The sequence below is a fragment of the Diplotaxodon limnothrissa genome, linkage group LG3 (assembly GCF_057381915.1).
Source record: "Diplotaxodon limnothrissa isolate DT_005_m linkage group LG3, D_limnothrissa_male_GT1.1, whole genome shotgun sequence".
Lineage (NCBI taxonomy): Eukaryota > Metazoa > Chordata > Actinopteri > Cichliformes > Cichlidae > Diplotaxodon > Diplotaxodon limnothrissa.
This window is the reverse complement of record NC_140598.1, coordinates 31460087-31487986: the sequence shown is the minus strand read 5'-3', so window position 1 is coordinate 31487986 and position 27900 is coordinate 31460087. Positions and strand designations below refer to the sequence as shown.

The window sequence follows — 27900 nt, the reverse complement described above, 5'->3', positions numbered from 1 at the left end:
ATTTCCTGGCGGGATGATTCTGTCACGAGCTGAAAGCAGGGACTCAAGCGCAGAGCAGGTTGATGTCTCAGAACACGATTTATTTACACACCCGTGCAATAATATATACAGTGACGGGAAATTCAGGGTTCCAGGGGATTAGGGGAAGGCTCTCTCTCTCTCACGCTCGCTCACGTCCTCACACACGTTCGTACCGCGGGGAGGTCACAGGTCCGGGAAGATAAGCTGGAACAGGGAAAGGGAGACATCACTCACAAATCACGAAGGCATAAAGGTGTAAGACCACGGGAGCTGGAAAGGTAGACTAACGTCAGTAGCGCAATCATCCCGCGATGAGAGGATCTGTGACCCAGCCTCAAATAGAAGACGGATAATCAGCTGATCGCCAACAGCTGTGAGAGCCAAGGGCGGGAGCCAGCTGTGAGCTCCGCCCAGGCAGAGAGATAGGGGGAGAAAGAGAAAAAAAACACAAGTGTAGCCTTGTGAGGCCGGCTGGGCAGGCACGGGGACCATGACATTCTGATTCTGAAACTCGCTAAATATAGCGACAAAGTTGCTAAGTTGGCAACACTGGCAGCAACACAGATGACACGACTAACGTACTGCCACCTTCTGGCATAATGAGACAGCAAGAAAAAATCTGGAAACTAAACTTCATCTTCACCCTTGACTATCGTATGTCACACACACATCAATGAAAACAAAACACATTTTGCTATAAATTCAGTTAATTTTAGTTAGTTTTGTGAACACTCATTACAGTTTTAGTTAGTTTTCCTTTTTTGTTTTTATTTTTATTTCCGTTAACGAAAATGTTTTTTCACTTCTAGTTTTCGTTATTTCGTTAGTTTTTGTTAACGATAATAACCTTGGTCTGGACTGTCAATGGTGACTTTAATGCTGACTGTTCCGACAATCCATTTTATAACATTTCCTGGTCAGATTAGCCAATCTCTGTACACTGGAATAAACATAATCAACATGGTCAATATTTTTCCTGCGTGTTATTTCACCATCTTATCAATTCCAATGCTCCATCCTTATGTGGTTTGCGACATTATGTTTATCCACTCTGTCTCTAAATGTTTGAAGAATTTTTCAAGTTTGGGGTCAAATTTTGAGAATTTGACCATAAGTGAAAGTTATGGTGTTATCACCCCCTTCGGGGCTTACCTTTCCCAGTTTTGATGATATTCCTCCCTATTCTTTGCAAGTACCCCCTGTTGGTGACGAGAAACTGTTGGTGTGGTCAAGTGGGTGCTGTAAAAACAAAAGCTCAGGACAGATCAGTCACCAGTCATGTACTCACACACAAAATTAGCATATATCGAATTTCATATTGATCCTCTGAGTGTAACGGTACATTTTAATTTTAATTTCTCAAAGCTAAACACAATATTTTTCTTTATTTTGCTCTTGTTCTTGTGCAGCACCACCCCTCAGCACATGCCCCTGTCGGTTATATCTGTACTTTTCTGAATTATTGACTATTTCAATGAAAGGACCTAAAAGACGGGGACCAGTGTTTATTATTACATATCTCCATTTTGAGTGTGACAAGTCTATCATTCCCCTGTTATTCACAGACCTCAATAGAGGGTTTTTTGGCTTTTTTTTTTTCCTCTATAAAAGTTAATTGACTCTTTACAGTGGCCTGCTATGGTTAATAATAACACGTTCAGTCATGAGTGAAATCAAACCTTTTCTTCACTTTAGCATTTAACATTCCCAACAATATAATGTGATACATTAATCGAAACACAGCTACAAAAACACAATTTTCTTAATGCAAACATCAGTAACTCAAAATTAGCAACCAAAGGGTTAAGTCTGCATTTCACACTCATGTGAAGCTACAGCCTCCCCCTTTAGTCTCTGTCATCCTTCTGTTCCTGCAAAAACAAAACGAAGCAAGACAAAACATCCACCCTTCTTTTACAGGCTGGGTGAATTGTTTGTGGACATTTACTAATCCTAAAGTCAGTACCGTTTTTGTCTCAGTATCAAGTCAGTTAAAACTTTTAGTCGTCAGTCCATCACAGTCCAGTCACATGCATACATCCACACACATTCATACCAGATATTGTTGATAATCGAGTCATTGTTAATCTTCAAAACTGACTAGGTTACTTTTAAACATATAACACTGTCAAAGTGTTAATTTAACACTCAACAGTGTTGTATTTAACACTCAGAGGTGTGCACCCATATAGACACTCTCCAGTGTTAATTTAACACTGGAGATTTTGCTGTGTAACATGAGTTTTGTGCGGTTCTGCTTAGGACTTGGAAGTTTACATCAGTGGTATCAAGGTGACTACAGTGTACAAGAATACAATACAAGATATCAGTGGATGCAGACACTTAGGTTGGTGAATCTCAGGCTCATTACTTTGACTCTGGGATGTTACAGGGAGTGCTGTGCCTTTCTGCTTGCTCTTGTTGGTTTTTAAACTAAAGTAAACCGTCCATCACTTCTCAGGTATTGCATATGAACCTGACACTGTGGTGAGCGCTGATCCAGAAACCTGCTCCAAACTCACCTGCTCTGAAACTGCAGTCCTTGAAACCATTGGCTGTGGTCCACTGGAGCGTTGTCAAGGAAACAACACGTGAATATAACCCCATTTATATTTAAAAGAAAGATCTGATGCATTAAGGGATTTTTTTTAATGTAATTTAATTAATTTTTTTTATTTTGTGTATTTGGTCTCTTCCTCATCAGCGGCTTATGAGGTTAGTGGTTGATTGTTTTCTTCTTTGCTTCCATCAGCTGTGTAGTGGACACCACCTGTACTGTGACTGGCCCAACTGTCATCAACGTCCACGGCCAACTCAACTTCATCAAGGATCGGTGTGCTTACTCTCTGGTTTCTATTCCGTCAATCCCAAACCTGTACCTCGTGGCAAATTTCAGAGACGGCCGTCGTGAAGATGTGAGCTTTTTGGACAGCGTGATACTGCGTCTAGATGGGCCAGGTGTTCATATTCACCTGGAACAAGGCGGGAGAGTTTGGGTAAGCTGCGTCAGGCAAGCTAAGGGTACATCTTTAACCATATTGCCATGTACATTGTTGCAGCCATTACTCGATTCTCAATGGTGCTCATGGCAATTAATTAATGGTCATAACAATTCGGTCGATTGTTGGTCAGTGGTGCAAGTTTAGGTTATGCAAAGAAACTGCTGTGTTTCCTCGCATCGTTCTTCTCAGGGCTGTTAGAAGCAGTTCTTTCAGAGCTGTTGCTGTGAAATCAGCCTGTTTGTGTGTTTGACATGTTTCACTCAGTGTTTCCTCCACTTTATCTCTGCTGTGATGCAGCTGGACAACTTCATGTTGACCCTTGAAAGTTTGCCTCAGCTGGTTCATGGTGTGCAGCTCTCTAAGGACCAAACTGGAGTCACTGCCAAGCTGTCGCTCTCCAACCTCAACATTTCTGTCTTCTTTGACGGCTACACCGCACAGATCCTCTTAGAAGGTACAGAAGATAAAGTTTAATTCATGTAACGTAAACTGTAAACTGTGCTGTTATTTATTCTTCTGTGTTTGTCCAGTTTGAATATTGATGCTGATCTGACTCATTCTGTCCTGATCCTGTGCAGGACCTGCTGGTTCATCTGTGGAGGGTCTGTGTGGAAACTCCAGCAGGTCTCTGAGTGACCTGAGGCTCTCTGAGTACAGCTCCACCAGGTAAGACCTCATCACAAGCTCAGAGTCCCTCTGACTGCTGCTGCTGCTGATGTTGCAGATATTCTGTTTGTATGAATGAGCCTGAACTTTGTTGTTTGTCGCCCCCTAGCTGTGAGATGCAGTACAGTGAGCCTGCTGACACCACGATCGACTGCACCAGTGTGACTGAACAGTGAGCAGACTGATCCACAAGGCAGGAAACATCTGTGTTGTACCTTGATCTCTGTGGTACATCACATGTAACTGCAGCACAGATAGAAGATAAACACATCTGATTACAGATTATCATTTTATTATCTTCAACTTCTTCTTCTGTCTGTGGTACAGCTGTAATCTCCTGAAGGAGGCGCCCTTCTCCTCCTGTAACAGTGACATTGACCCAGAGCCCTACATAACCGCCTGCACCAACACTTTGTGTAAATATCCTGCAGTGGACGGACTCAACTGTCAGTTCCTGAAGGCCTACGCCAGAGCCTGCAGTCTACACAACCACGCTCAGGATGGCTGGACATCAAAGACCGGCTGCTGTAAGACCTTAATAAGACATTAATAAGCTCTCCTTTGTTAAAGACCTGAACTGTGGATTTTTAGAGCTCCCACGTTTTCAGGATAATACATCAGTGTGTTCCTCTGTAGCCTCTGAGGCTTTCTGTCAGGACAGGACCTGCAGCGATCACGAGTTCTGTGGTGAGAAGACGGTCGGTGGTGACACCCGCTGCTTCTGTCGGGCCATTTTTGCCTCCAAGTACCAAGAAATCAACTCTTTGGGTACGACAGTTGTGACATCACCATGACAACAGGGCTGAATAATGGAGGAAAGCTTCTAATTGTGATTTTTCTGACTGATATTGTGACGTTCAGGTGATGCAACGGTCTGCATGCAGGACTCTGCTTCAGTCACTCTGGTCGGTTGTCTCCTGGAGGACAAACACATCAATTACTCTGCTTTACAGCTCAACTACCCGACCTGCAGGGGTCAGGTGGACGAGCTCACCCACATGGTGACCTTCAGCTTCAACAGCAGCAACAGATGTGGGACGGTGGTCACGGTGGGTTTCATCTCCTGCTGTTTAAGCTTTGATCTCTGTGAATTCTAAAATTTTTGGTCATCTGAAGTTTATACCAGTCAGTCAACATCTTAAACAGTATCAGATGTTAAAGATGAAACAATGAAGAACTTGCTTAGTATCTGATTATGTGACCCTGCAGACCAACAACAGCTACGTCATCTATAAGAACACCATCAGGAGCCAGAATTACTCTTCTGACGTCATCACTCGCAACCAGTGTTGGTCAAGTTACTTGAAAAAAGTAATCAGTAACTAATTACTGATTACTCCCCCAAAAAACTAATCCCGTTACTTTACTGATTACTTATTTTCAAAAGTAATTAATTACTTAGTTACTTAGTTACTTCTTAAAAACACGATTTACAACCTGAAGAGGTGATAAAGCTTTCAGCCCAATTCTACTTTTTCTGCATAATCCATCATACAAAATGTAATCAAATGGAAAAGTCTCTTTTTTTTAACTTGTTTTATCAGTTTTAATCTTTTAACTTTATGCATCAAGCAAAAATTTAATTATATGCAACATTCTCTGACTTGAATAAATTAGTTTAACATTTAAACCTATTTTCTACACATTCTAGCACATAAAATAAAATATTTTTTGTGTTTACACTCACTCTTTCAAATAGATGCAAGTAAAACACAGCAGAAAATAAATAAAGTCAAAGACTCAGCGGTCCTGTTGCTCTATTTTCACCTGTAAAGCAGGACTGGGGGTAGGCGGAGGTTTACCCTGGTGCAGGTGAGCCGCAGCGGTCAGTTGAAGAATCCGCGAGTTTCTCTGTGAGTTTCCCATTACGTCGTTGCGCACTCGGTGCTTGCTTGGAAGTTTAGGGGTTTTTTTCGCTGTAAAAAGTTTTCTTCCCACGCACAACGGACACTAATGTTTTTGTCACTTTTTATGGAATCAAACACAAAATAAGGTCAGTACTTCCAAGCTTTAAACGCTGCACGCTCATACTCTCTCCCACAATCGATATATGATCCATTGTTGATCTGCACACAGCTGTTGTCACTAGCGGCGCACTCGCTTACGTCACTGTCGTGAGACATTCTCGCAAAAAAATCACGGTTTTAGTAACGCAGTAACGCAGCGTTCCTACGGGAAAGTAACGGTAATCTAATTACCGATTTTGCAATAGTAATCCCTTACTTTACTCGTTACTTGAAAAAAGTAATCAGATTACAGTAACGCGTTATAAGTAGCGCGTTACTGCCCATCTCTGGTGACCATAGCAAACAGGAAACTAATGTTGTAGGAGATGAGGCAAGCACTGAATTATTTTAAATCTTGTTAGGCAGAATTTAGAAGTTGACCACACATGTACACAATACTATGCACCCCAGATTATTTCAGAGCATTAAAAACAAAACAAAAACTAAGCTTTATGCAAAAAGACTACAAGAATTTCAGAATTTTTTGGGATGAGTTTTTGGGTTCACTTTCTCACAAGAAGAACGCCAGTGAGATTTGATCCAGGAGTTTAAATCTGTACCATGACCGCTTTCGTGCATTTTTCAGGATGTCAGTGGGGCAGTTTGAGGTTTGGTTAGCAGAGTTGGGAAGACATCTGTGGAGGCAGAGAAGTAATTTTAGGGAACTGACTGACAGGGAACAGGAGCAGCTTCTAGCTGTGTATCTGAGGTAAAATAAAGGCCTTAATACTTGCAGATGATTTTGAGCTTCTAGAAATAAATTGAACACATCATTTTTGAAGTGAGAAATGTATTTGGTGACTCAAAGTCCTCCTAGAAGCAAGTCCTTCCACTCAGTTTCTTAAAAGCCTCCTGACACTTTAAACATTAGAAAAATTTATTTCAGTTGGCTGTTTAATGTTTTTGCCAAGTACTCTTTAAAATACCAGAATAGAGAGGATGGAGGATTTAAGTTTATTAGATTGATCAGTATTGCTGAACTATGAAATATTTTGAGTGCAGTGTGTTTTTTGCATACAGGCATAACAGAATAGCTTTAGTGTTTTGTTTTTTAAACTTGAGAATGAACTTATACAAAATGCAGCAAGATATTCAAAAAACATTTTTAATGATTAAAAAATACACTATATCGGATTCATATCAGTATCGGACATATAAAGTGGTATCGTGCCATCTCTAGTATATACAGAATGTGGCAACTGAAGTATACACAGAGGGAAATTCAGGGAAGTGCAGACAGCCATGTAGAACGAGACCCAGCTGAACTAAATTATCAACAATGGCACAAGGAAAGCACAAGCACACCAACTCAAAATAAACCAAAAATGTCATAATTATCTGTCAAGTTTATTTCTAAAGTACATTTAAAAACTACAGCTGATGATTAAAGTTATGTACATCTAAAAGAAAATTCAAATAACATAAAACAGAGGACACAATCAAAGTTTAGATTCAACAGTTTTTCCAAACAGTTAGAGTTGAAGCATTCGCAGAGACAACCCTGTGTTTCATCCCTGACCACCAAATACAGCACCGAGCTCCTGTCAGAGCTTCACACTGCAGCGATAAAGCTGTGCTGCACGGTGGGGACCTAAACATAATCATCAAATTAATGACAATGATAACACGATCACATGCTTAACTTGTTACAGACAAATATACACAATACACCTTTTACCTGACATCCTGTCAGAAAACACTGGAATTCAGCCTACACCTAAAAATTTCCATGTATGGTGGATCCTAGATGCACTCCAGCTGTCGATGGTGTACTGCCCACAACTCAACAATGGCCTCTGGGAACAGACATAAATAAAAAGTTGTGTAATGTTCAATCTCACATCCTGTCCAACCTTTTGGAATGAGGTCTGTCACACTAGGTGTTTTGGCAAGATGCACTCCAGAAAACATGCCTGTCACCTTTTCATTGACATTGACATTAATTTTAATGTAAATCAAATTAATTTGATTTGCATTAATTAACATTAATTATGTGTAACCACATAATTTCCTCAGGGATTAATAAAGTATTCTGAATGTGTCATTTAGTTCACTAATTAGTAGCATTTACCTTCACGACAGTGGTGATGTCTTTCAATTTGTAGCACAGCAAGTTTTTTGTGTTTATGATTCTGTGAGAATCGCTCCACATGGTTTACCCAAAGTATGTTGATTTCCTCAAAATCAAATGTGAAATGCGCCCTTATATCTGCTCCTCCCAAGCCTTGACATTCTAGATGTCTCATCTCAAAATACCTAAAAATAGTCTTTGTGTCCTTGCATGATGATACTGTAACTAGTTTTGTGTTTTTGCAAATATTTTGTTGACTCTTCATAAATAAAGGAGGTTTTCACATAGTTCACTCAAGTAAAATTGTTAAAAGTTAAATTGTCTACATTCCCCACTGGTTCCTGGTCCCTAAAAAGGTACCGTCTGAGCAGAAGCAGATGTAGATTAAAGTTGTTGTAATATGATGGCATTAACTGGACTCTAACAGTGTGAATACACAGTCATCCCAAAGATGAGGTGCAGTGAGGGTGACACGAAAACTTTCAGTGCATGCAAAATGACATCATTGCACTGAAAGATCCTCATTTTACACTCGGCTCCACTAAAATCCCATCTTGATGCAGTCTGGCCAGTTTAAAATACGTGTTCTTGCACAAAAGCACAACCAGAATACCATAGTAAAATGTCATGTGATTGAAAAAGTGAGACTGTGATGAAGATGATGTACATATGACAAAAATTAAATTTTTGCAAGAAATGCATTTTGAAAGTACACATAGTGTACTTTCTGTGGTGCAGTTTGTTAGCCCGAGTACATAAGCATACGCCGACAGATGTTCACCATCAGAGAAGCATGTACAAACTTAACGGTTCTTGATTCAGAGCCCAAATGTCAGAGTAAAGGAAGGCTTTCAGAATGTAAAGTGCGTATTGTTGTTAGCTGTAATAAAATCCCAGTGGGAACAAAATGTACACTAAAGTCCTTATTATCCAAACTGTTCCACATCCTGTATCTGTGTCTACACCGAGTCAAAGCAACATGACGTATAATGGGGTTTTTCAGATGAGTGTGTTAAGGACTGATAACAACTACGTAACACTGACACGATAACCTGTAAACATGCTGTGTACTCAAATGCATCTTTTGATATTTCAGAGGGCTGATAAAGGGACTGTGGGAGCTTTTCTATCTGTTACACCCAATAATTCTGACATGAAGCTGATGCTAATGACACTTACTAGAGATTTTTGTCAAACATCAGAAAACCTGCTCACAAAGGATTGGATCAATGGGTCAGTGAGTCCAAAGACTAAGCACAACGATCCTTCTAACATCTTTAAATGTAATGACCAATATTTTACATCCTGTTATGTTCCCTCCATTCATCCGCTAAAATTTAAAATTTGGGTTAAAACTTTTCAAACTTCAACATGGCATGTGTAAACATACTAGTTTTCTTAAGTAAGCCTAAATTATTTCTGTTTCAGAATCTTATTGTCAAGAACAACAAAATTGTAATCAAACCCGTCCTGAAAAAAATACTTTTTTATTAAGCCACAGCTGTGCAAATGATCTAGTTTAACTTGAAATCCACAAAACTTGTGAAATAAGTTAAAACTGAGGATTATCTTTCAACTTACACAGATAAATTATGTCAAAACCAAAAGAAATCAGTTTAGACTTGAGAAAAAGACTTGCTGAGGCTCAGAAAGCTGGAGCTAAAAATACAACATTAACAAAAATTTTCCAGGTGTCAAGAAGTGGAGTGAGAAGGATCATCGATACATTCAAAGACAGCCAGACAGTACAGAACAAGCCTGGCAGAGACTGGAAGGAATAGATCTCAAAGACTGGACAGAAAACTAGTGAGAGACGTGTCTAAAGACCCCAGAACAACCAACTCCTAGCGAACCTCGTCCCCACAGTGAAACACGGTGAGGATGCTTCATAGTGGAAGGAAACATGAAGAAAGAAAATGTGACAACCCTGAAGGAAAACATCAAGCAGTCAGCAGCAAAACTGTGCTTGGGTCTTCACTTTGTCTTCCAACATAACCGCAAAACAAAACAGACGTGGCTCCTTCAGGAGGCGATGAAAAACCAGCTCACAATGAGCATTACTGACTGGCCTGCACAAAGTCCTGACCTGAAGCCTGCTGAACATCTGTGGAGGGAACTGAAGACCGAGCTCCATAAAAGATGATCGTCAAATCTGGAGGTGCTTGAGAATTTTGCAAAAGAAGAATAGGCTGGGGTTACTCGGTTCAGGCTGTTATCCAACAGAGACCACACACAGCTGACTGTTAGCATCAGTGACACTAACAATTCTGACCCTGCTAGTTTTGTGTTTTTGCAAAGTAAGAAGTAATGTGAGCATTCAAAATAAAACTAGGATGTTTGAACACGCTGTTTTAAACATTCCTGCTCTGTTTAATGAAATGTTCATTGAGCGACTAATGACCTACAGTGAAGTGATCATATTAGCCAGTGAAAGAGTGACATTATTCCATTTTTACCTATAACAGTTGTGGCCGATCTGTGTTTAATTCTGGGTAACTCACTCTTACTGCTTAATCAGTCTCTCTGTAGCTACTCAGAGTTGTGTTGCTGGCATATGTGACGTGCTTCTGACAAAAATTGATTAGTGTATTAATCTTTTGTTAATCTGTCAGCACAAGGAGTGAACTAAAGGAATTTTTGTTTGATACGATATCTCTGGCCTCAAACGTTCCAGCCTTGGGACTCTCCTCCATCTCTGCCGTCTCTGTATCTTGGTGGCCTTGACGACTTTCTTGCCCGTGTGCACTTGTGTTTGCAGCCACGTGGTGATTAGAAAGCTGAGATTACGAACGGGACCGGGACAAGATGTTGGTCACTAGAAAAATCTCAGCAATCAAAATTCATAAGGAATTATTTCTAATTTTATTCCATTTAAGAAGACATAAATGTTATATGCTGAAAGGTTTCAAAAAACACCTGAAGCTCTCGGGGGCTTATTTCAGGTGTCTCTCTGTAAGAGGCTGATTCATCAGTGGGAGGTTCCCATCAGGTAGCTCCTCCAGCCCTCCTCTCTACCTGGGTGTGGACAGCAGGAAGGATCCAAATAAAGAGAGACGGACGGCTCACAGAGACACCATCACCAGACAGCCTCCTTAGCAGCAGCCTCCACCCTCCTCATCCTCCAACAGAGCTCCAGAAGGTAAGACGAGCTGCACGAGTAGAACAATAAAGAGTCACTGACGGGCATCTCTGTGGCTTTAACAGGATAAATAACAGACAGACGAAGGAGTGGGCAAAACTCGCACACTGACTTTTAGAACTTTTAAATGCCGAGTCCTCCTTTTAAAGGATAAATTCAGGGTTTTCTTTGTTTTTTTTGCTCATGATACGCATTCCTCCAGTCTTTTATTCATATTGTTATGTTTCTCTTCTTTGAAGTTTGGTGTTTAATGAGAAAATAAACTTAGATTCAGAGAGGAAATGTGCCAAGTGTTGATGCAAGGAGACAAATTTCACTGACAGCTGAAGGAGCATGGAGATGTTTAACTCGCACAGTGATGATTGTTCAGTTAGTCTGTTTCTGTGACATCATCAGAGTCATAATTTCAAACATTCTGCATGCTGGGATTTTCCTAACCTTACAGATGATGTACAGTAATAACTCCAAGTGTTACCATTTGATGTTTGTGCTACTTTCTGTCCAATCACAGACGTCCAACTGTGTTTTTTTTTCTTTCAGGTCTTTGTCAGGCGATTGGTTCCCTCCAACATGCTGTGCCCACTGCTCTTCCTGTCTGCATTCATTGTACTGGCAGGTAAGCATGCACCGCAGCTACTTTAAAAGTATCCTTACTAGACTTGAGTATTTGGTGATTAGTATTCAGGAACTGATAATCAGAGACTGAGGAACAAAGACCAAATGACCTGAAGTGAGGAGGGACAGTGAAGGCCATTTGAAGTGCTGATAATCTGACAAACATGGACAGATTTTCCTGGGATCCTTGCTTTCATATCTTTATTTTAGAATAAACAATCATACAAACAAACAAGCATTTTTAAAGAGTTCAAGGGATGTAGATCTCTGTCATCTGCCCATCCATCAATCTGATGGTTCATTAATTACATTCAACACGACTCCCTGAACTCTTTCAAACCCCCTGTCTTGTCTTTTAGTTTCTATGTTTTTCTCGTGGAAGGTTTGGCGCGTTTGACAATGCTATGGTCTTTTTTGCATTGAAAACACTGAGCTTTACTAACATTTTGCTCACATTTAACATGTTTGTGTCCTTAAAGGTCCAAACACAGTAAATATAGTTTTGGGTCTATGTGGAAGAAATTATTTCCTGTTTTCTGTTCACATTCAATTTAACTCACTCATCTTAAACTTTTCACGTAATAACTGAACATTTCAAGTCCTGTTTTTTGTTAATATTGAGTTATTTTCGTGGCATTTTGAACTAATAAGACTCAGACAAATTATAACCCCTAGTCCTGATCCTAAACTTGAGTTACTAAATTGAAATTTAAAGACAATAAACCAAAAGTGTAACTTGCAGATAACTGACAGCATTTTTTTCAGTGGCAGAAACAAGCTTCCATATTTACTGGATGCAGGAAGATAAAACTGTACCATGGGGAAAATATGGATCGCTACACACAAAAATAGCAGTGTGTGTGTGAAGAGAAAGGCACTGTAGAGAAATATATAGTACTAAAAGTTTATACTTCAAGCACTTCAGTTAGTAAAACTGAAAAATGTTTAACAAGGTCACCAATACAAATATCTGCTCTCTTTTAGAATAATATATTAATGCTTATAAAACAGAAAAGATGTGTTAAGATATCTGCAGCCAGCCAGGAGAAAATCAGCAAATAAAGTTGAGAATCTTTTTTTTTTTCTTAACTGATACTCAGAGAAATACAAAAACATTAGATGTCATTGAAAAAGTTTAGACCCTCCTTACCCGCCATCAGACGCGTTACTGTAATCTGATTACTTTTTTCAAGTAACGAGTAAAGTAAGGGATTACTATTGCAAAAACGGTAATTAGATTACCGTTACTTTCCCATATAGGAACGCTGCGTTACTGCCTTACTAAAACCGTGATTTTTTTGCGAGAATGTGTCATGACAGTGACGTAAGCGAGCGCGACGTTGGTGACAACAGCTGTGTGCAGATCAACAATGGATCATATATCGATTGTGGGAGAGAGTATGAGCGTGCAGCGTTTAAAGCGTGGAAGTACTGACCTTACTTTGAGTTTGATTCCATAAAAAGTGACAAAAACATTAGCGTCCGTTGTGCGTGGGAAGAAAACTTCTTTTTACAGCAAAAAAACCCCCCTAAACTTCCAAGCAAGCACCGAGTGCGCTACCACGTAATGGGAAACTCACAGAGAAACTCGCAGATTCTTCAACTGACCGCTGCGGCTCACCTGCACCAGGGTAAACCTCCGCCTACCCCCAGTCCTGCTTTACAGGTGAAAATAGAGCAACAGGACCGCTAGTCTTTGACTTTATTTATTTTCTGCTGTGTTTTACTTGCATCTATTTGAAAGACTGAGTGTAAACACAAAAAAATATTTTATTTTATGTGCTGGAATGTGCAGAAAATAGGTTTAAATGTTAAACTAATTTCTTCAAGTCAGAGAATGGTGCATATAATTTAAGTTTTGCTTGATGCATAAAGTTAAAAGATTAAAACTGATAAAACAAGTTTAAAAAAAGAGACTTTTCCATTTGATTACATTTTGTATGATGGATTATGCAGAAAAAGTAGAATTGGGCTGAAAGATCTATCGCTTTATCACCAATTCAGGTTGTAAATCGTGTTTTAAAAAGTAACTAAGTAACTAAGTAATTAATTACTTTTGAAAATAAGTAATCAGTAAAGTAACGGCATTATTTTTTGGGGAGGTAATCAGTAATTAGTTACTGATTACTTTTTTCAAGTAACTTGACCAACACTGCTCGCCATACAGAGGTCCGAGGGATCTCCCAGAAATGGCCAAGCTCATTTCTGGAGAATAGGTGACTGATCTCTTACCCAGTGCAGGTTAGGTTTGCAGTATTAGTTACCATCATGATATGCCCCAGTCACACTTTCACAGGACAGGAAACCCAGCGTAAATAAGATTGAATCCACACTTTTAAGCTTAAATTTCAAAACTTACATTTAACTACTGATTTTATCTACTGTTCTGTTTTTATCTGTTTTGATTTTATATACTGTTTTGTTTGTTTGTTTGTTTGTTTGTTTGTTTGTTTTATTAGTTTCAGGTTGGCCATTCTTGTATTTTGCTCGTTTGTGTTGTTGTGTTTGCACATCTCTGTTGCTTGTGGGGCTCGCACACAAGAATTTCACTCGCATGTGCTGTGCCAGTGTGCCTGCACATGTGATGTGACAATAAAAAGTGATTTGATTTGATTTGATTTGTTAATTAGTTAGTTAGTTTATTTGCTTGTTTTAATCAATTTTAAATCATGCTTTTTATTTTTTTTTTGTTTCTAATGTCTCTGTAAAGCACTTTGAATCACCTTGTTGTTGAATTGTGCTATACAAATAAACTTGCCTTGCCTTGCCTTGCCTTGAATCCTGCTTCGTAGTGGACCTCCAGTCTTTGCATTTGGAGTTTTTTCCCTGTCCATATCTGTCTGTTACTGGTTTTTCAGCTTCACCCTGATTATCTGTGAGTCCCTGTCATGTATTTCATACATTTTGTTTTACTTTGTTTTAGCCTCACTGGCACTCTGAATGTTATCAACTCATCATATTCAGATCAAAACAGCTCTCATTCTCTTTTCCAAACACTGCATAGCTGATCTATACAATGCAATATCTGAAGTTACAACATAGTAACATTTCTGTACTTTAGTGTTTAGGCCTGTCATGAGAGTACATGTTAATGTACTACCGTAACATAGATAAGACTTCATAAGTCCCCATATATCCATCAACCCTATTTCTTTAGCAAAATAATTTGAATAGTTGTTTTACACCAGCTATGAGACTGATCATGACCTATCCGGCTGTCCATCGCTGCATCGAGTATGCTCTGCTATTACAAATGAGAGTGTAAAGTGAGTAAGTAATAAAAAAGTTAAGTCTACTATACCCATCCATATAAGTTCCCCAAGTTTAACTTGTAATCTACCCTCCTTTTCCAAGATTTTGGCAACTTGTACGAATACTTTGTTTCTACAAACGCGTGAATGTGAACCTTTGTTTGTCCTAACAGCTAACAGGCTGCAGCTCACACCTCTCACGTGTGTCTGTGTCTTCAGGTGCTCAGCAACAGTCAGTCAGTGAGTCTTCAGTGTTGGACATCAGCTCATGTCCCATCACATATTATGGACAGAAGTACGGGAAGCTCTATGTGAGTAGGATGAAGCCTGATGTTTTAGCAGAGCTTTATGTGTTGTTGCTGTTTAATCTCCACCTGTAGCAGAGATGATGTTTGCAGACTGAGTGAAGAGTTCAGAGATCAGCGTCTTATTAATGTCCTCTGCAGTGATGCTGAGTATGTAACCATCACCTGATGCAGCTTCCTGAAGAAGAGCGAGAGCTCTGACTGAAACCTGAGCACCAACAGTTCAGCTGTACATGACAGAAAAACCCACAAAATATTTTGCTATTTGATTTGTTGTGTCTCTGATTTTTACAGGCGAACTTCACAAGAGAAGAGATTGCGTTCTGTTTTGACAAGTTTTACAACCCTGGGAATAAAGGCGACTGCATCATAGGGAGCTCACCTGACAAAAGGAGAGCAGTTCTTTCTATAGTTCAAGCAGATTCTTTTCTTGAACGTTGGATTAGAAATAAAACACAAACAATTCAGAACAGTTTGAGATGCAGTGTGCAAATAATCATGCCGATCCGCAGTTTAACGGTGAGTCCTGCTCTGTATCACAAAGCCTGAAGGGTGTGCCTAAAATTAATAGTTTCAATCAACACTGAAAACAAACATAAAATGAAAAATGTTTCTTTTTATTTTTTATTTTTTAAAGGGACATTGTAGACTAATTAACATGAGTATGTCAGATGCAGCCGTACAGGCTAGTTTTCACCTGAAGGGTGAAGGAAAACCAAAGATGCAAAGGCATCTAAGCGTAGACAGGAGACAGGACCAACGCATGTGAATGGTAAAAGTAATGCATAATCATAACCAAACAAACTAAACATCAAAAGCAACTATTAAAGATTGAAAACAGAGGCACTTTAAGACAATACAGACCATGAAAACAGAGACTTGCATGGATATCACTTCAGTATATGACAACATGTTGGATTATGATCGTGTTTGTTTAAAAATCACTTTTTCTGCTATTTTTGTTGCTAGCAGAAGGATTGGTCTGATGATTGGTTATATAATCACCTGATTTAAAAACATGTGTGATGACTGTAGTTTTTATAGCATATGGAAACACTCCATTATGAAATTCAAAATGTTTTAGCAATGCAGCTCAACAGGCCCAATGTTAATGTTGTGAACCTGAGCTTTTCTAAACACTTTCAGATGAAACTTCTTCACAGTGACTGAATCTTTCCTGTTAACCTGTTTACAGATGATCTTAAACCTATTCAACTTTGGGACAGAAGCAGCTCTGAGTTTGGAAGCACATGGCACTGGTTTAGTGGCGGTGAGTCTGTGTGTATATGAACAATAACACTTTGACGTAATATGTTAAATACTTTATATTTAATGCCAACATTTGTGTCTGTTTTCAGCTTGATGTCAGTTCTTTCTGCTCTGTGATTATAACATTAGCTGTGTTTGTTTCTGTTTAGCTCCAAACTCGGGTCAGTGATGTCGTAATCGACACATTAGCGGTTAATAACGTTCTTAACAAGTATCATAATTATACCATAGATATCAGTGGATGCAGACACTCAGGTTAGTGAATCTTAAACTCCTACCGTGACTTTGGGATTATGTAATTCTGAAAGATTTGATTGTTACTGTTTTATTTGCACTTACAGTTGGAAAACTGTTGAACTAAAGTGAAGCCTCTATCTCTTCCCAGGTACTGTGTATAAACCTGGTACTGTGGTCAACTCTGACCCACAAATCTGCTCCAATGTCACCTGTTCTGAGACTGCAACCCTCCAGACCTCTGGTTGTGGTCCATTGGAGTATTGTCAAGGCAACGGCATGTAAATATTTTCTCTTCATATTTTGTTACTAAAAGGTTCTACAGTGAAATAACTTAAGAAATAGAGGGTCCCCTGCGGTAACCTTCTTTGGCAGCAACTCATGGTGATGTTTGTGGTTGGTTGCCTTTGTTAGCTGCAGGTTGGCCTCCACCTGCACTGTGACCGGCCCCACTGTCATCGACGTCCACGGCCATATGAACTCCATCCAGGATCGCTGTGCGTACTCTCTGTTCTCGACTCCGTTACTCCCAGATTTCCTTGTTCTGGGGAACTTCAGGGACAGACGTCGTAAAGATGTGAGCTTTTTGGACAGTGTGACGCTGCGTGTGGACGGGCATGACATTCACCTGGAACAAGGTGGGAGAGTTCAGGTAAGCGACCTACAGCCACAGTTCATGTGTCAGAGTGGAGTCTGATCCAAAGTCCTCCCTCATCCTCTGCTGAACTCAGTGGTTGTTGCTGTGAAATCAGCCTGTTTGTGTGTTTGACATGTTTCACTCAGTGTTTCCACCACTTTGTCTCTGCTGTGATGCAGCTGGACGACTCCACACTGACCCTCAGCAGCTCATCTCAGCTGGTTCACGGTGTGCAGCTCTCTAAGGACCAAACTGGAGTCACTGCCGAACTCACCAAACTCAGCATCTCTGTCTTCTTTGATGGCGACACCGCACAGATCGTCTTAAAAGGTACAGAAAATAAAGTTTAACTCATGTAATGTAAACTGTAAACTGTGCTGTTATTTATTCTTCTGTGTTTGTCCAGTTTGAATATTGATGCTGATCTGACTCATTCTGTCCTGATCCTGTGCAGGACCTGCTGGTTCATCTGTGGAGGGTCTGTGTGGAAACTCCAGCAGCTCTCTGAGTGACCTGAGACTCTCTGAGTACAGCTCCACCAGGTAAGACCGCATCACAAGCTCAGAGTCCCTCTGACTGCTGCTGCTGATGTTGCAGATATTCTGTTTTTATAAAGGAGCCTGAACTTTGTTGTTTGTCGCCCCCTAGCTGTGAGATGCAGTACAGTGAGCCTGCTGACAGCACGATCAACTGCACCAGTGTGACTGAACGGTGAGCAGACTGATCCACAAGGCAGGATCTGTTTACCCTTTGACGTAATAAAAAACATGTGTGTTGATCTGTCTTGTAAATTACATGGTACATCACATGTGACTGTAGCATAGATGGAAGATAAACACAACTGATTACAGATTATTATTTTATTGTCTTCAATTTTGTTTCTCTATCTGTGGTACAGCTGTAATCTCCTGAAGGAGGCGCCCTTCTCCTCCTGTAACACTGACATCGACCCAGAGCCCTACATAACCGCCTGCACCGACACTTTGTGTAAATATCCTGCGGTGAGCGGACTCAACTGTCAGTTCCTGAAGGCCTACGCCAGAGCCTGCAGTCAACACAACCACGCTCTGGATGGCTGGACATCAAAGACCGGCTGCTGTAAGATGTTAATAAGACCTTAATAAGACGTCAGATTGTCACTGATTTCTAGAATCGATTCAATTCTGATTCGATTTGATTTGAATCGGGGAAATTTGGCCTCAGACAGTCAGAAATATTATAATTCAGATCATGCATCGGTACATTTCTATATTTTTATATCCATAAAAAGAAAGCTGACACTTGCGAGACTTTATCAAATATTGAAGATACTTATTATCTAGACGGAGGAATAATCACACGTGGGGCATCGGCTTTCATGGGAACATTCACACCAAAAGGTGACTTTGTTTATTGAACTCTCGCGTATACTCCGCAGCATAACAGGAAGCATCCTTTCAAAATAAAATCACAACAGATGACAATGAGGGCATACCTATTAACTAGCTCAACAAAACTGTTCTTGAAGTAGACTGAGAGAGAGAGAGAGAGAGAGAGAGCTGTGCATGAAGTGTGATTGTATCGTGGTGGAAGCAAAACAGCAAAAGTCAGAGGAAATTCACGTCGATGTTTATCAAATGTGAAGCGTAGTTTGCTGCTTCTTTTGCTGCTGGTTCAGTGAATTTTGGTTGGAGAGAGAAACCTGCAGCTTCGGAATCTAGCGCAAAAAAGCGTGGACCCGCCGAAACATCAGAATCAGCGAGCTGTCGGCTTTCAGCCCCAGTCCGTGCCGTCGGGTGAGAAAGGCAACATCTCACTGATTCTGATCCTGATCCGCGGGTCCGCGCTTTGTGTTTACGTCTTTGTGCAGAATCCGTGTACCTGCTCTCATTTACTGTTTTAGCTGTTTGGTGGTTGTTGAAATTTTGTGAGGTTTAACCTGAGATTCTGGCTTTTTGGGCAAAATAAATTTAGATTAAAAAATCGATTCAGGATTTTAATGAATCGATATCACGTTATCCAAGCTAGAATCGATTTTAATCGATAAATCACTAATCAAAACCCACCCCTATTAATAAGCTCTCCTTTGTTAAAGAACTGAACTGTGGATTTTTAGAGCTCCCATGTTTTCAGGATAATAGATGAGTGTGTTCCTCTGTAGCCTCTGAGGCCTTCTGTCAGGACAGGACCTGCAGCGATCACGAGTTCTGTGGTGAGAAGACGGTCAGTGGTGACACTCGCTGCTTTTGTCGGGCCATTTTTGCCTCCAAGTACCAAGAAAACAACTCTTTGGGTACGACAGCTGTGACATCACCATGACAACAGGGCTGAATAATGTAGGAAAGCTTCTAACTGTGATTTTTCTGACTGATATTGTGACGTTCAGGTGATGCAACGGTCTGCAAGGAGAACTCTGCTTCACTAACTCTGGTCGGTTGTCTCCTGGAGGACAAAGACATCAATTACTCTGCTTTACAGCTCAACGACCCGACCTGCAGGGGTCGGGTGGACAAGCTCACCCACATGGTGACCTTCAGCTTCAACAGCAGCAAGAGATGTGGGACGGTGGTCACGGTGGGTTTCATCTCCTGCTGTTTAAGCTTTGATCTCTGTGAATTCTAAAATTTTTGGTCATCTGAAGTTTATACCAGTCAGTCAACATCTTAAACAGTATCAGATGTTAAAGATGAAACAATGAAGAACTTGCTTAGTATCTGATTATGTGACCCTGCAGACCAACAACAGCTACATCATCTATAAGAACACCATCAGGAGCCAGAATTACTCTGACGTCATCACTCGCAAAGACCAAGTCCAGATCGACTTCTCCTGTGTTTACAGTCAGCCAAGCATCCACACTGCAACCTTCAGAATCAGAGACTGGTTTGTAGTGGCTGCTAGGTATTGTTTGAATATTTGTTAAAATGTGGGCATTGCTAACAGTGCAAGTATTTTAAGATGTTGGGATTAGGGCTGCTCGATTATGGCAAAAATGATAATCACGATTATTTTCACTGAAATTGAGATCTCGATTATTTGACGATATTTATTTAACCCTTACGACCTACTATAGAACCAAGTCCGCCAGAGCTTATATTATTTTTTTACATGTTGTAGTGCCATTTGTGGGAGCATTTCAAGTTGCTATACAACTATTATAGCCCATATTTTAATAATATGTATGCATTAAGTCCATAGTAACTACATTAATTGCAAAAAAGTGCAATAAACTACAAAAAAATTGAAAATCATTTTTGTTTTTTTTACATATATTTCTACTTGGAGAAATTTAAGAGGTTTATCCCTCAAAACTTTAAATACAAAAAGTTGCAAAAAATAGTTTACAACAACAGGAAATTTATTTTGAGTGTCTTCATAGTTTTATTTTGGAGATACACCAATTTTTATATACTGCAGGAAAAACGAAAAAACAATCCTATGATGCAAATTTGCAAAGAAAACAGCATGTGCATCAAAATAAACTATTTCCAGCAGTGCAATTCGAGTTCTAAGCATCCCAGAAACTATTCAGAAAAGTCAAACATGACTTATAAAAACACCAGTGTAGGCTTTTAAGGCCTACAAGTAAAAAAAACTACATTTCCGCGAAAATGACGTCATTTCCGGTTTCGGGCAGGAAATGGCGGACATGCGATAGTTCACGCTGACGTCTGTTTCACTGTGGGAAGTGTTACGAACAGCTGATCGGATCGGCAAAGCGTGTTTCTGGAATATTATGTTTTTGTTCCTGCAAGAGCTTTTTATGCAATTTTTGCAAAGCTTTATGTGGAAGGAAACCGTGACCGATGACAAGCTGATGGCATAAGATGTAAGTACAACTCCTCTGGTTTCATATGCAAAAAAAACTTATTGCGCTAGCTTACACGGCTCAGGGTTCTTCAGGGATTTAAAAATAGTTACACAAAACGGAGCGTGCTGCTCTGACCGGATTTAAAGGGTTAACAATGACTTTAAAAAATAATATAAAATAGTGTGCAACACCACTGAAGTTTGTTCTTCTTTTTTTTTTTACCTCTCTTTTCAACCAACGGCAGTCACTCTCCTCTCCAAATAACTTCTGCTTAGCTTTCCGAGCTTCCCTCGTGTCCTCTTAATCAGCGGTCTCCACCCTTTTTTGCGCCACGGACCGGTTTATGCCCGACAATATTTTCACGGACCAGCCTTTAAGGGTAAATGAGGGAGGGGCTAATAATCGGCTCAGTCATTTTTAATGATCGTTGAAAGCCCAGATCGTAATTGTGATTAAAATTCGATTAATTGAGCAGCCCTAGTTGGGATTGTTGTTAACAACAGTGTAAATGTGTGCATTCTGCAGGTCCGTTGCACAGCGCATCACATCTGGAGCTTGGAATTACACTCTGACTATCAAGGCCTACACTGATGCCGGCCGCACACAACTTGTGGAGTGGAACAGTGAATTGCAGTTGAACGAGAAAATCTGGATGGTGTTGAAGACCGATGGCTTGGATGGAAGCATGGTCAGTGTGGTGACCGACTCCTGCTGGGCAACTGACAAGGCATCACCCACCAGCAGTCCAAGACATGATCTGATCATTAACGGGTGAGAGAAACTCAGAGGTGGTGGTTGCTCGCTGCTGCTCAGAGATTAATTCAACTCCTTTTGATCACTATTATGGACTCCTGAACAAAGTTTATTTTCCTGCTTATGATCAGCTGTGCAAACCCTGCTGACCCGACGGTGCAGGTGGAGGAAAACGGACTGGCAACCTCCACTTACTTCTCCTTCAACATGTTCCGGTTCACTGGGGGCTCTAGTGACATCTTCCTTCACTGCCAACTCCACCTGTGTCCCAAACAGGGGAACAACTGCATCCCGGTACGCAAATGTTCATAGAAAGATATACCAAATCTGGCCATCTTTTCTGATTTCATGAGACATTGCTCTGCACATAGACATTTCTCTTCAGTGTGCAAATGTTCAAGCACTGAAGCGCATTATTTACTGTTCCTTATCCATAGTGTCTTTTGCTATTGATGTCCAAATAGCTTCTAGATGTCCACAGAGAATTGGTTTGCATAAAACGAGCTGTCTTTGAATACATTAAATCTCAAATCTGCTCAACAGAACTGAAGTCTGACCTTTCGCTTCGCCATTTCATCAGGTCCAGAACGTCACATTCTTTTTTCTTGGTCAAATAGTGTCTGCACAGCTTTGACTTATGATTGGGGTCAATGTCTTGTTGGTATATGAACCCACGACTAATCAGCTCCGGTCCAGAAGAGACTCCATAATGCACTAAAATGTTGTGGTAGACTTTCTTGTCCATGACACCATAGATTTTTTTTTCCTAATTTGCCCGAGCTGTTAGATATGGGTGCAGTGCATCAAGCATTAACCCTTTAAAGGCGGTCGGAGCAGCAACGCTCCGTTTTGCGTAACTATTTTTAAATCCCTGTAGAACCGGAACCATGTAAGCTAGCACAATAATTTTGTTTTGCATATGAAACCGGAGGGGTTGTACTTACATCTTATGCCATCAGCTTGTGCTAGGTCACGGTTTCCTTCCACATATAGCTTTGCAAAAATTGCATAAAAAGTGCTTGCAGGAACAAAAATGTAATACACTTTGCCAATCCGATCAGCTTTTCGTAACACTTCCTACACTGAAATAGACGTCAGCGCGAACGATCGCATGTCCGCCATTACCTGCCCGAAACCGGAAGTGACGTCATTTTCGCGGAAAATGTAGTTTTTTACTTGTAGGCCTTAAAAGCCTATACTGGTGTTTTTAAAAGTCATGTTTGACTTTATGCTTTTCTGAATAGTTTCTGTGATGCTTAGAACTCAAATTGCGCTGCTTTAAATAGTTTATTTTGATGCACATGCTGTTTTCTTTGCAAATTTGCATTATAGGATTGTTTTTCAATTTTTCTGCAGTATATAAAAATTGGTGTATCTCAAAAATAAAACTATGAAGACACTCAAATTAAATTTCCTGTGGTTGTAAACTATTTTTGCAACTTTTTTGTATTTAAAGTTTTGAGGGATAAACCTCTTAAATTTCTCCAAGTAGAAATATATGTAAAAAAACAAAACAAAAACGATGTTCAATTTTTCTGTAGTTTATTGCACTTTTTTGCAATTTATGTGGTTAATATGGATTTAATGCATAAATATTATTAAAATTTGGGCTATAACAGTTGTATTGATGTATAGCAACTTGAAATGCTCCCAAAAATGGCACTACAGCATGTAAAAATATAAAGTAAGCTTTGGCGGCCTTGGTTCTATGGTAGGTCTTAAAGGGTTAAAAGGTTCTTCAGCTTTTGAAAATGCTGTTTCTGATGCTGTTCATTGTTATCACCGGAATTCATCATTTTTAAAAGATGAATCGACCCATATATAATAGATGCTGATCGACTTTCAGAGACTACTATCATCAGATTCAATAAAAATGTTATAATTGGAGGGTTTTGACACAAAAGATGAAATGTTTGCTGTCAGTGGCTTCAGTCCTAAATGAATGGATCACTCTTGGTTTTGTAAAGCCTGGACTTTGTCTTTAACTTCCAGACGTGTAACACACCTGCTCGGGTACGCAGATCTGCCAGTTTGACATATGAACCTGAAGCTCCAGCCTTCATCAGCGTGTCCTGGACTTATTAGGTAAGGTACAATCGGCTTTTGTGATTTACCATCATATATGTTATGTGGTGATTGCTGAAGAGAACAGTGAAGTTTAAGTAAGAAATTCAGAAAGAGGAAAAATGCCTGAGGAAACCTCACTGGTGGAGGTGGAAAGAGACATTACAGATATGTTAGCAATTTTTACTGGAGTTAAGTTTTCTGCCCACCTAAACTGATGGGTTTGTATTTCCAACTTTGCCTGATAAGCTGTTGAGTGAATAAAATGTCCTAGTTTATACAGTGGTTCAAAAAGGTGTTTCCCCCCTTCCTGATTTGCTATTTCCTTTGTAGATTTGTCACACTTAAATGTTTCAGATCATCAAAAGAATTTAAATTTAAAATTTTAAGAGGAAAAAACCTACATGGCCCTGTGTGAAAAAGTGATCGCTCCCTTAAACCTTATAACTGGTCGGGCCAAACTTAGCAACAACAGCTGAAACGAAGCGTTTACCATAAATGGCAGTCTGTCTTGTACAGTGCTGTGAATGAATTTCGGCCCGCTCATTTTTGCAGAATTGTTGTAATTTAGCCACATTGGAGGATTTTCAAGCCTAAACCACCTTTTTGAGGTCATGCTACAGCATCTCAATCAGATTCAGGTCAGGAATTTGACTTTGGCCACTCCAAAGTTTTCATTTTGTTTTTCTTAAGCCATTGAGGTGGACTTGCTGTTGTGCTTTGGATGATTGTCCTCCTGCAGAACCCAAGTGAGAATATACGGCCATCTGTTCGTGATCTCAGCTTGAGGTCAAGAATCGTTCTTTTGTGACCTCCTGGATGAGTTGCTGATGCACTCTTGCAGTAATTTTGGTAGGCTGGCCTGTGAAAGTTCATCACTGTTCGAGGTTTTGTCCATATGTGGATAATGGCTCTCACCGTGGTTCACTGAAGTCCCAAAACCTTACAAATGGCCTTCTAACCCTTTCCAGACTGAGAGATGTCACCTACTTTGTTTATCAGCCGTTTCTTTGGATCGTGGTATGTTGTTTTGCTTTTTGAGATCTCTTAGCTTGCTTCAGTTTGTTAGAAAATTTCTATTTAATTACAAATACTTTTTCATACAGGGCCATGTTATCTTTGTCTAATATTTAAATTTGTTTGATGATCTGAAACACTTAAGAGTGACAAATACACAAAAAATAGGAAATTAGGAAGGGGGCAAACACTTTTTCACACCACTGTACGTCACCTGACAGTCCAGCATCAGGGCAGAGGTCATCCTCAAACACAGATGATTCCAACAGAAGAACTGGGATATGATTTGTGAAAAGGAGCCAAGGTCTGTGACAGAAAGAACAGCAGTCACAGTTTACTCTGGTTGTCTTCTCAGGTGGTTTCCACGGTGACTTTGATGGACTGACTGACCAACCGAGTGCTGACCTAATGTGACAGTGTTCGCAGAGACAAGAGACATGCTGCTTTTATCCATCTCCTTTATACTTGTACTATTTCTGCTAAAGGATGGAAAAATAAAGCGTGTGGTAACCAGTCTGTGTTTTTCCAGAATTTCATTACTTCTACTTTTTGGCTCTGAAACTGTTCAGCTTGAACTCCAGTCTTTTCAGCTTTAATGAATATTTCCTGCAATACATTCAGAGGCTTTGAAAAGCTGACGGGCTTAGAAAAATGAAAAGATGTGCACTAATATTAGTGTTACAGACACCACCCATTCATTCCACATTTAAACATACAGTTGTGGTCAGATGTTTATACACACTCATCATGAATGTCATGGTAATTTGTTTTTTTTAAATAATTTATTGGAACTGACCTTTTTCGATGGTGGAATGATGGTATAGCATACATCTTTAATTACTTTAAAAAATAAGAGCTGGGTGCTCAAGTTTGAATTTATTTGGAATTTTCTCTAATTCACACAGGGTCGAAAACTATGCATAAAGACTTAAATATATACTTACATCCTCACTAGTATTTGGTTAAATGTCTCAGAAGGTTTGACCTCAACCAAACACTTTTGGTATCCATCAACAAGCTTCTGGCATAATTCAGGCTGGATAATTGACCATTCATCATGGCAGAATTGGTAGAGTTTATTTCAATTGGTTAGTTTCCTCGCAAAGACCTGGCTTAGCTAATGTGAGCTAATGTGCTTTATCCATTTGAATCGAGTTTTCGTTCGTGTTTGGGATCGTTGTCAAGTAAAAAAAAAAGGAGAGTCCTGTATTATTGCATCCACATTGTGTAATGTACCAGTAGCAATAGTGTAAAAGCAGCCCCAGAGCATGACGCTACCACCATGCTTGACGGCCGCTGCAGTGCTACTCCTCCAAACACACCACCTGTCATTTTGGCCAAATAGTTCAACCTTTGTCTAATAATAATAATAATGGATTGTATTTATATAGCGCTTTTCGACACCCTCATAGCGCTTTACAATTCCACTATTCATTCACTCACACACTGGTGGAGGCAAGCTACAGTTGTAGCCACAGCTGCCCTGGGGCAGACTGACAGAAGTGAGACTGCCATATCACGCCATCAGCCCCTCTGGCCAACACCAGTAGGCAGTAGGTAAAGTGTCTTGTCCATCGAACCGGCAACCTTCCGGTTACATAGATGAGCTTCCCAACCCGCCGCCCCGGTCGTCTAGTCTCATCATAAAGATGTTCTGCAGAATGCATTTGGCTTGTCCATATGAGCAGCTACAAATTTCAGTGGAGTTTGAAGGTGTTATTTTTGGAGTAGGAGTTTGTTTCTTGGTCAGCACCCTCTCATTCCGTGGCAATTTAAAACTGACTTTGCTATCGACGTTGATGCTGGTGTTCCAGAAGTTTCCTGTTCATGGCAGGCTTGAGCCTGGGGGATCCCTGAACATCCTGACCAATTTCCTCTCATCTGATAGTGACAGTTTGGCTCTTCTTTCAGTCCTTAGCAATGAGACATCCAAATAACTTGTACTTAGATGAAACTGCTTGAACTGATGATCTTGGAATCTGCAGTTGCTTAGAAATGGCTCCAACAGACCTTCCCAACTCATGTTAATCTACAGTTCTCCTTCTTATATCTTCACTTAGGCTTTCCCATTACAAGCATTGGTCAATCCAGTGAGGGTTGTTTAACAAATTCTTTTTATCCGGGCAATGAGAAACTACCATTTGCAGCCCACATTTTTTTCTCTTTTATTTTCAGGTGCTTACTTTACCATGTAAGAACCATGTAGAACCTTCAGCGTCAAGATGTGTGAATAGATATTATATAGAACACACAGGGAGTGGGCAGAAGTTTTAACACTGATGTCCCTCTTCTAGCCAACATGCAGGACAGTTTATATGGCTAAAATATATTTTTGTAGCAGGCTGTAAATATCTTTATTTCTGTTGTAAAGTTTGACATTTTGCGTCTGTGGGAACTGACTCACTTTTGGTCACTTTTAGAACCAGTCTGAAGTGGATATTAGAGAAACTGCAGTGTTCAGTGCTTTAACATTAGCTTTATTTGTTAGCCCCAGAGGTTGATTTTGCATAATGCAGCTTGGCATGCTGCAATATTAACATACACCAGGTTACTGACAACCCTTTTTCGAGCTACCAAATGGAAAAATGGGAAAGCCAAAACGGATAAGACTACATCTAAAACACAATATCCTCTTTAGCATGAGACAAAACAAAACTCAACTCTGACCTTCCCCTTGGTCTCAATGCGTTGGCCAATTATCCAGAACATAAATCTATTGGAATTTTAAGATCAGAGCCATACCACCAGAAAACAAACATCTACTCAAACTGGCATATGGATACTATGAAACATGCATTTCTACAACAGTCTGATTCTAAACTACCTGAATCTGATGTAAACCCGTTCCTATTGATAGAAAATCTCTTAAGACATTTACTGTGGGAGGTCCCAAAGAAATCCAAGATGACAATAATCATTCAGAGAATTCTACAAAATAAGACAAAAAACTATTTCCATATAAAAATATAAAAACAAAGATAAGAAAAGTCAACATAAACTTAAATTATTAACTTAATATCATGTTTAAATTACATAACTGACAAATTACAAACTGCAAAC

General features: G+C 39.9%; 2 protein-coding genes across 2 annotated transcripts; both read left to right on the top strand.

Moving 5' to 3' along the window:
* The first annotated feature begins 13 nt into the window (after window positions 1-13).
* Window positions 14-10862, top strand: LOC146635371 (alpha-tectorin-like). Its single transcript, XM_085350101.1, has 12 exons — window positions 14-58; window positions 2284-2368; window positions 2483-2612; window positions 2774-3017; window positions 3321-3477; window positions 3602-3689; window positions 3799-3861; window positions 4017-4216; window positions 4326-4457; window positions 4551-4738; window positions 4899-4977; window positions 10756-10862. The coding sequence occupies exons 1-12, from the start codon at window positions 14-16 to the stop codon at window positions 10860-10862; spliced, it is 1518 nt and encodes a 505-aa protein (XP_085206227.1).
* A 613-nt stretch (window positions 10863-11475) lies between these two features.
* Window positions 11476-23844, top strand: LOC146635370 (alpha-tectorin-like). The gene is made up of 17 exons (XM_085350536.1): window positions 11476-11521; window positions 14991-15082; window positions 15371-15595; window positions 16272-16346; window positions 16495-16600; window positions 16731-16860; window positions 16994-17231; window positions 17396-17546; window positions 17671-17758; window positions 17865-17927; window positions 18115-18314; window positions 19357-19488; window positions 19582-19769; window positions 19930-20078; window positions 21532-21777; window positions 21891-22053; window positions 23752-23844. Exons 1-17 carry the CDS (start codon window positions 11476-11478, stop codon window positions 23842-23844), a joined length of 2385 nt encoding a protein of 794 aa, XP_085206662.1.
* The last annotated feature ends 4056 nt before the right edge of the window (window positions 23845-27900 follow it).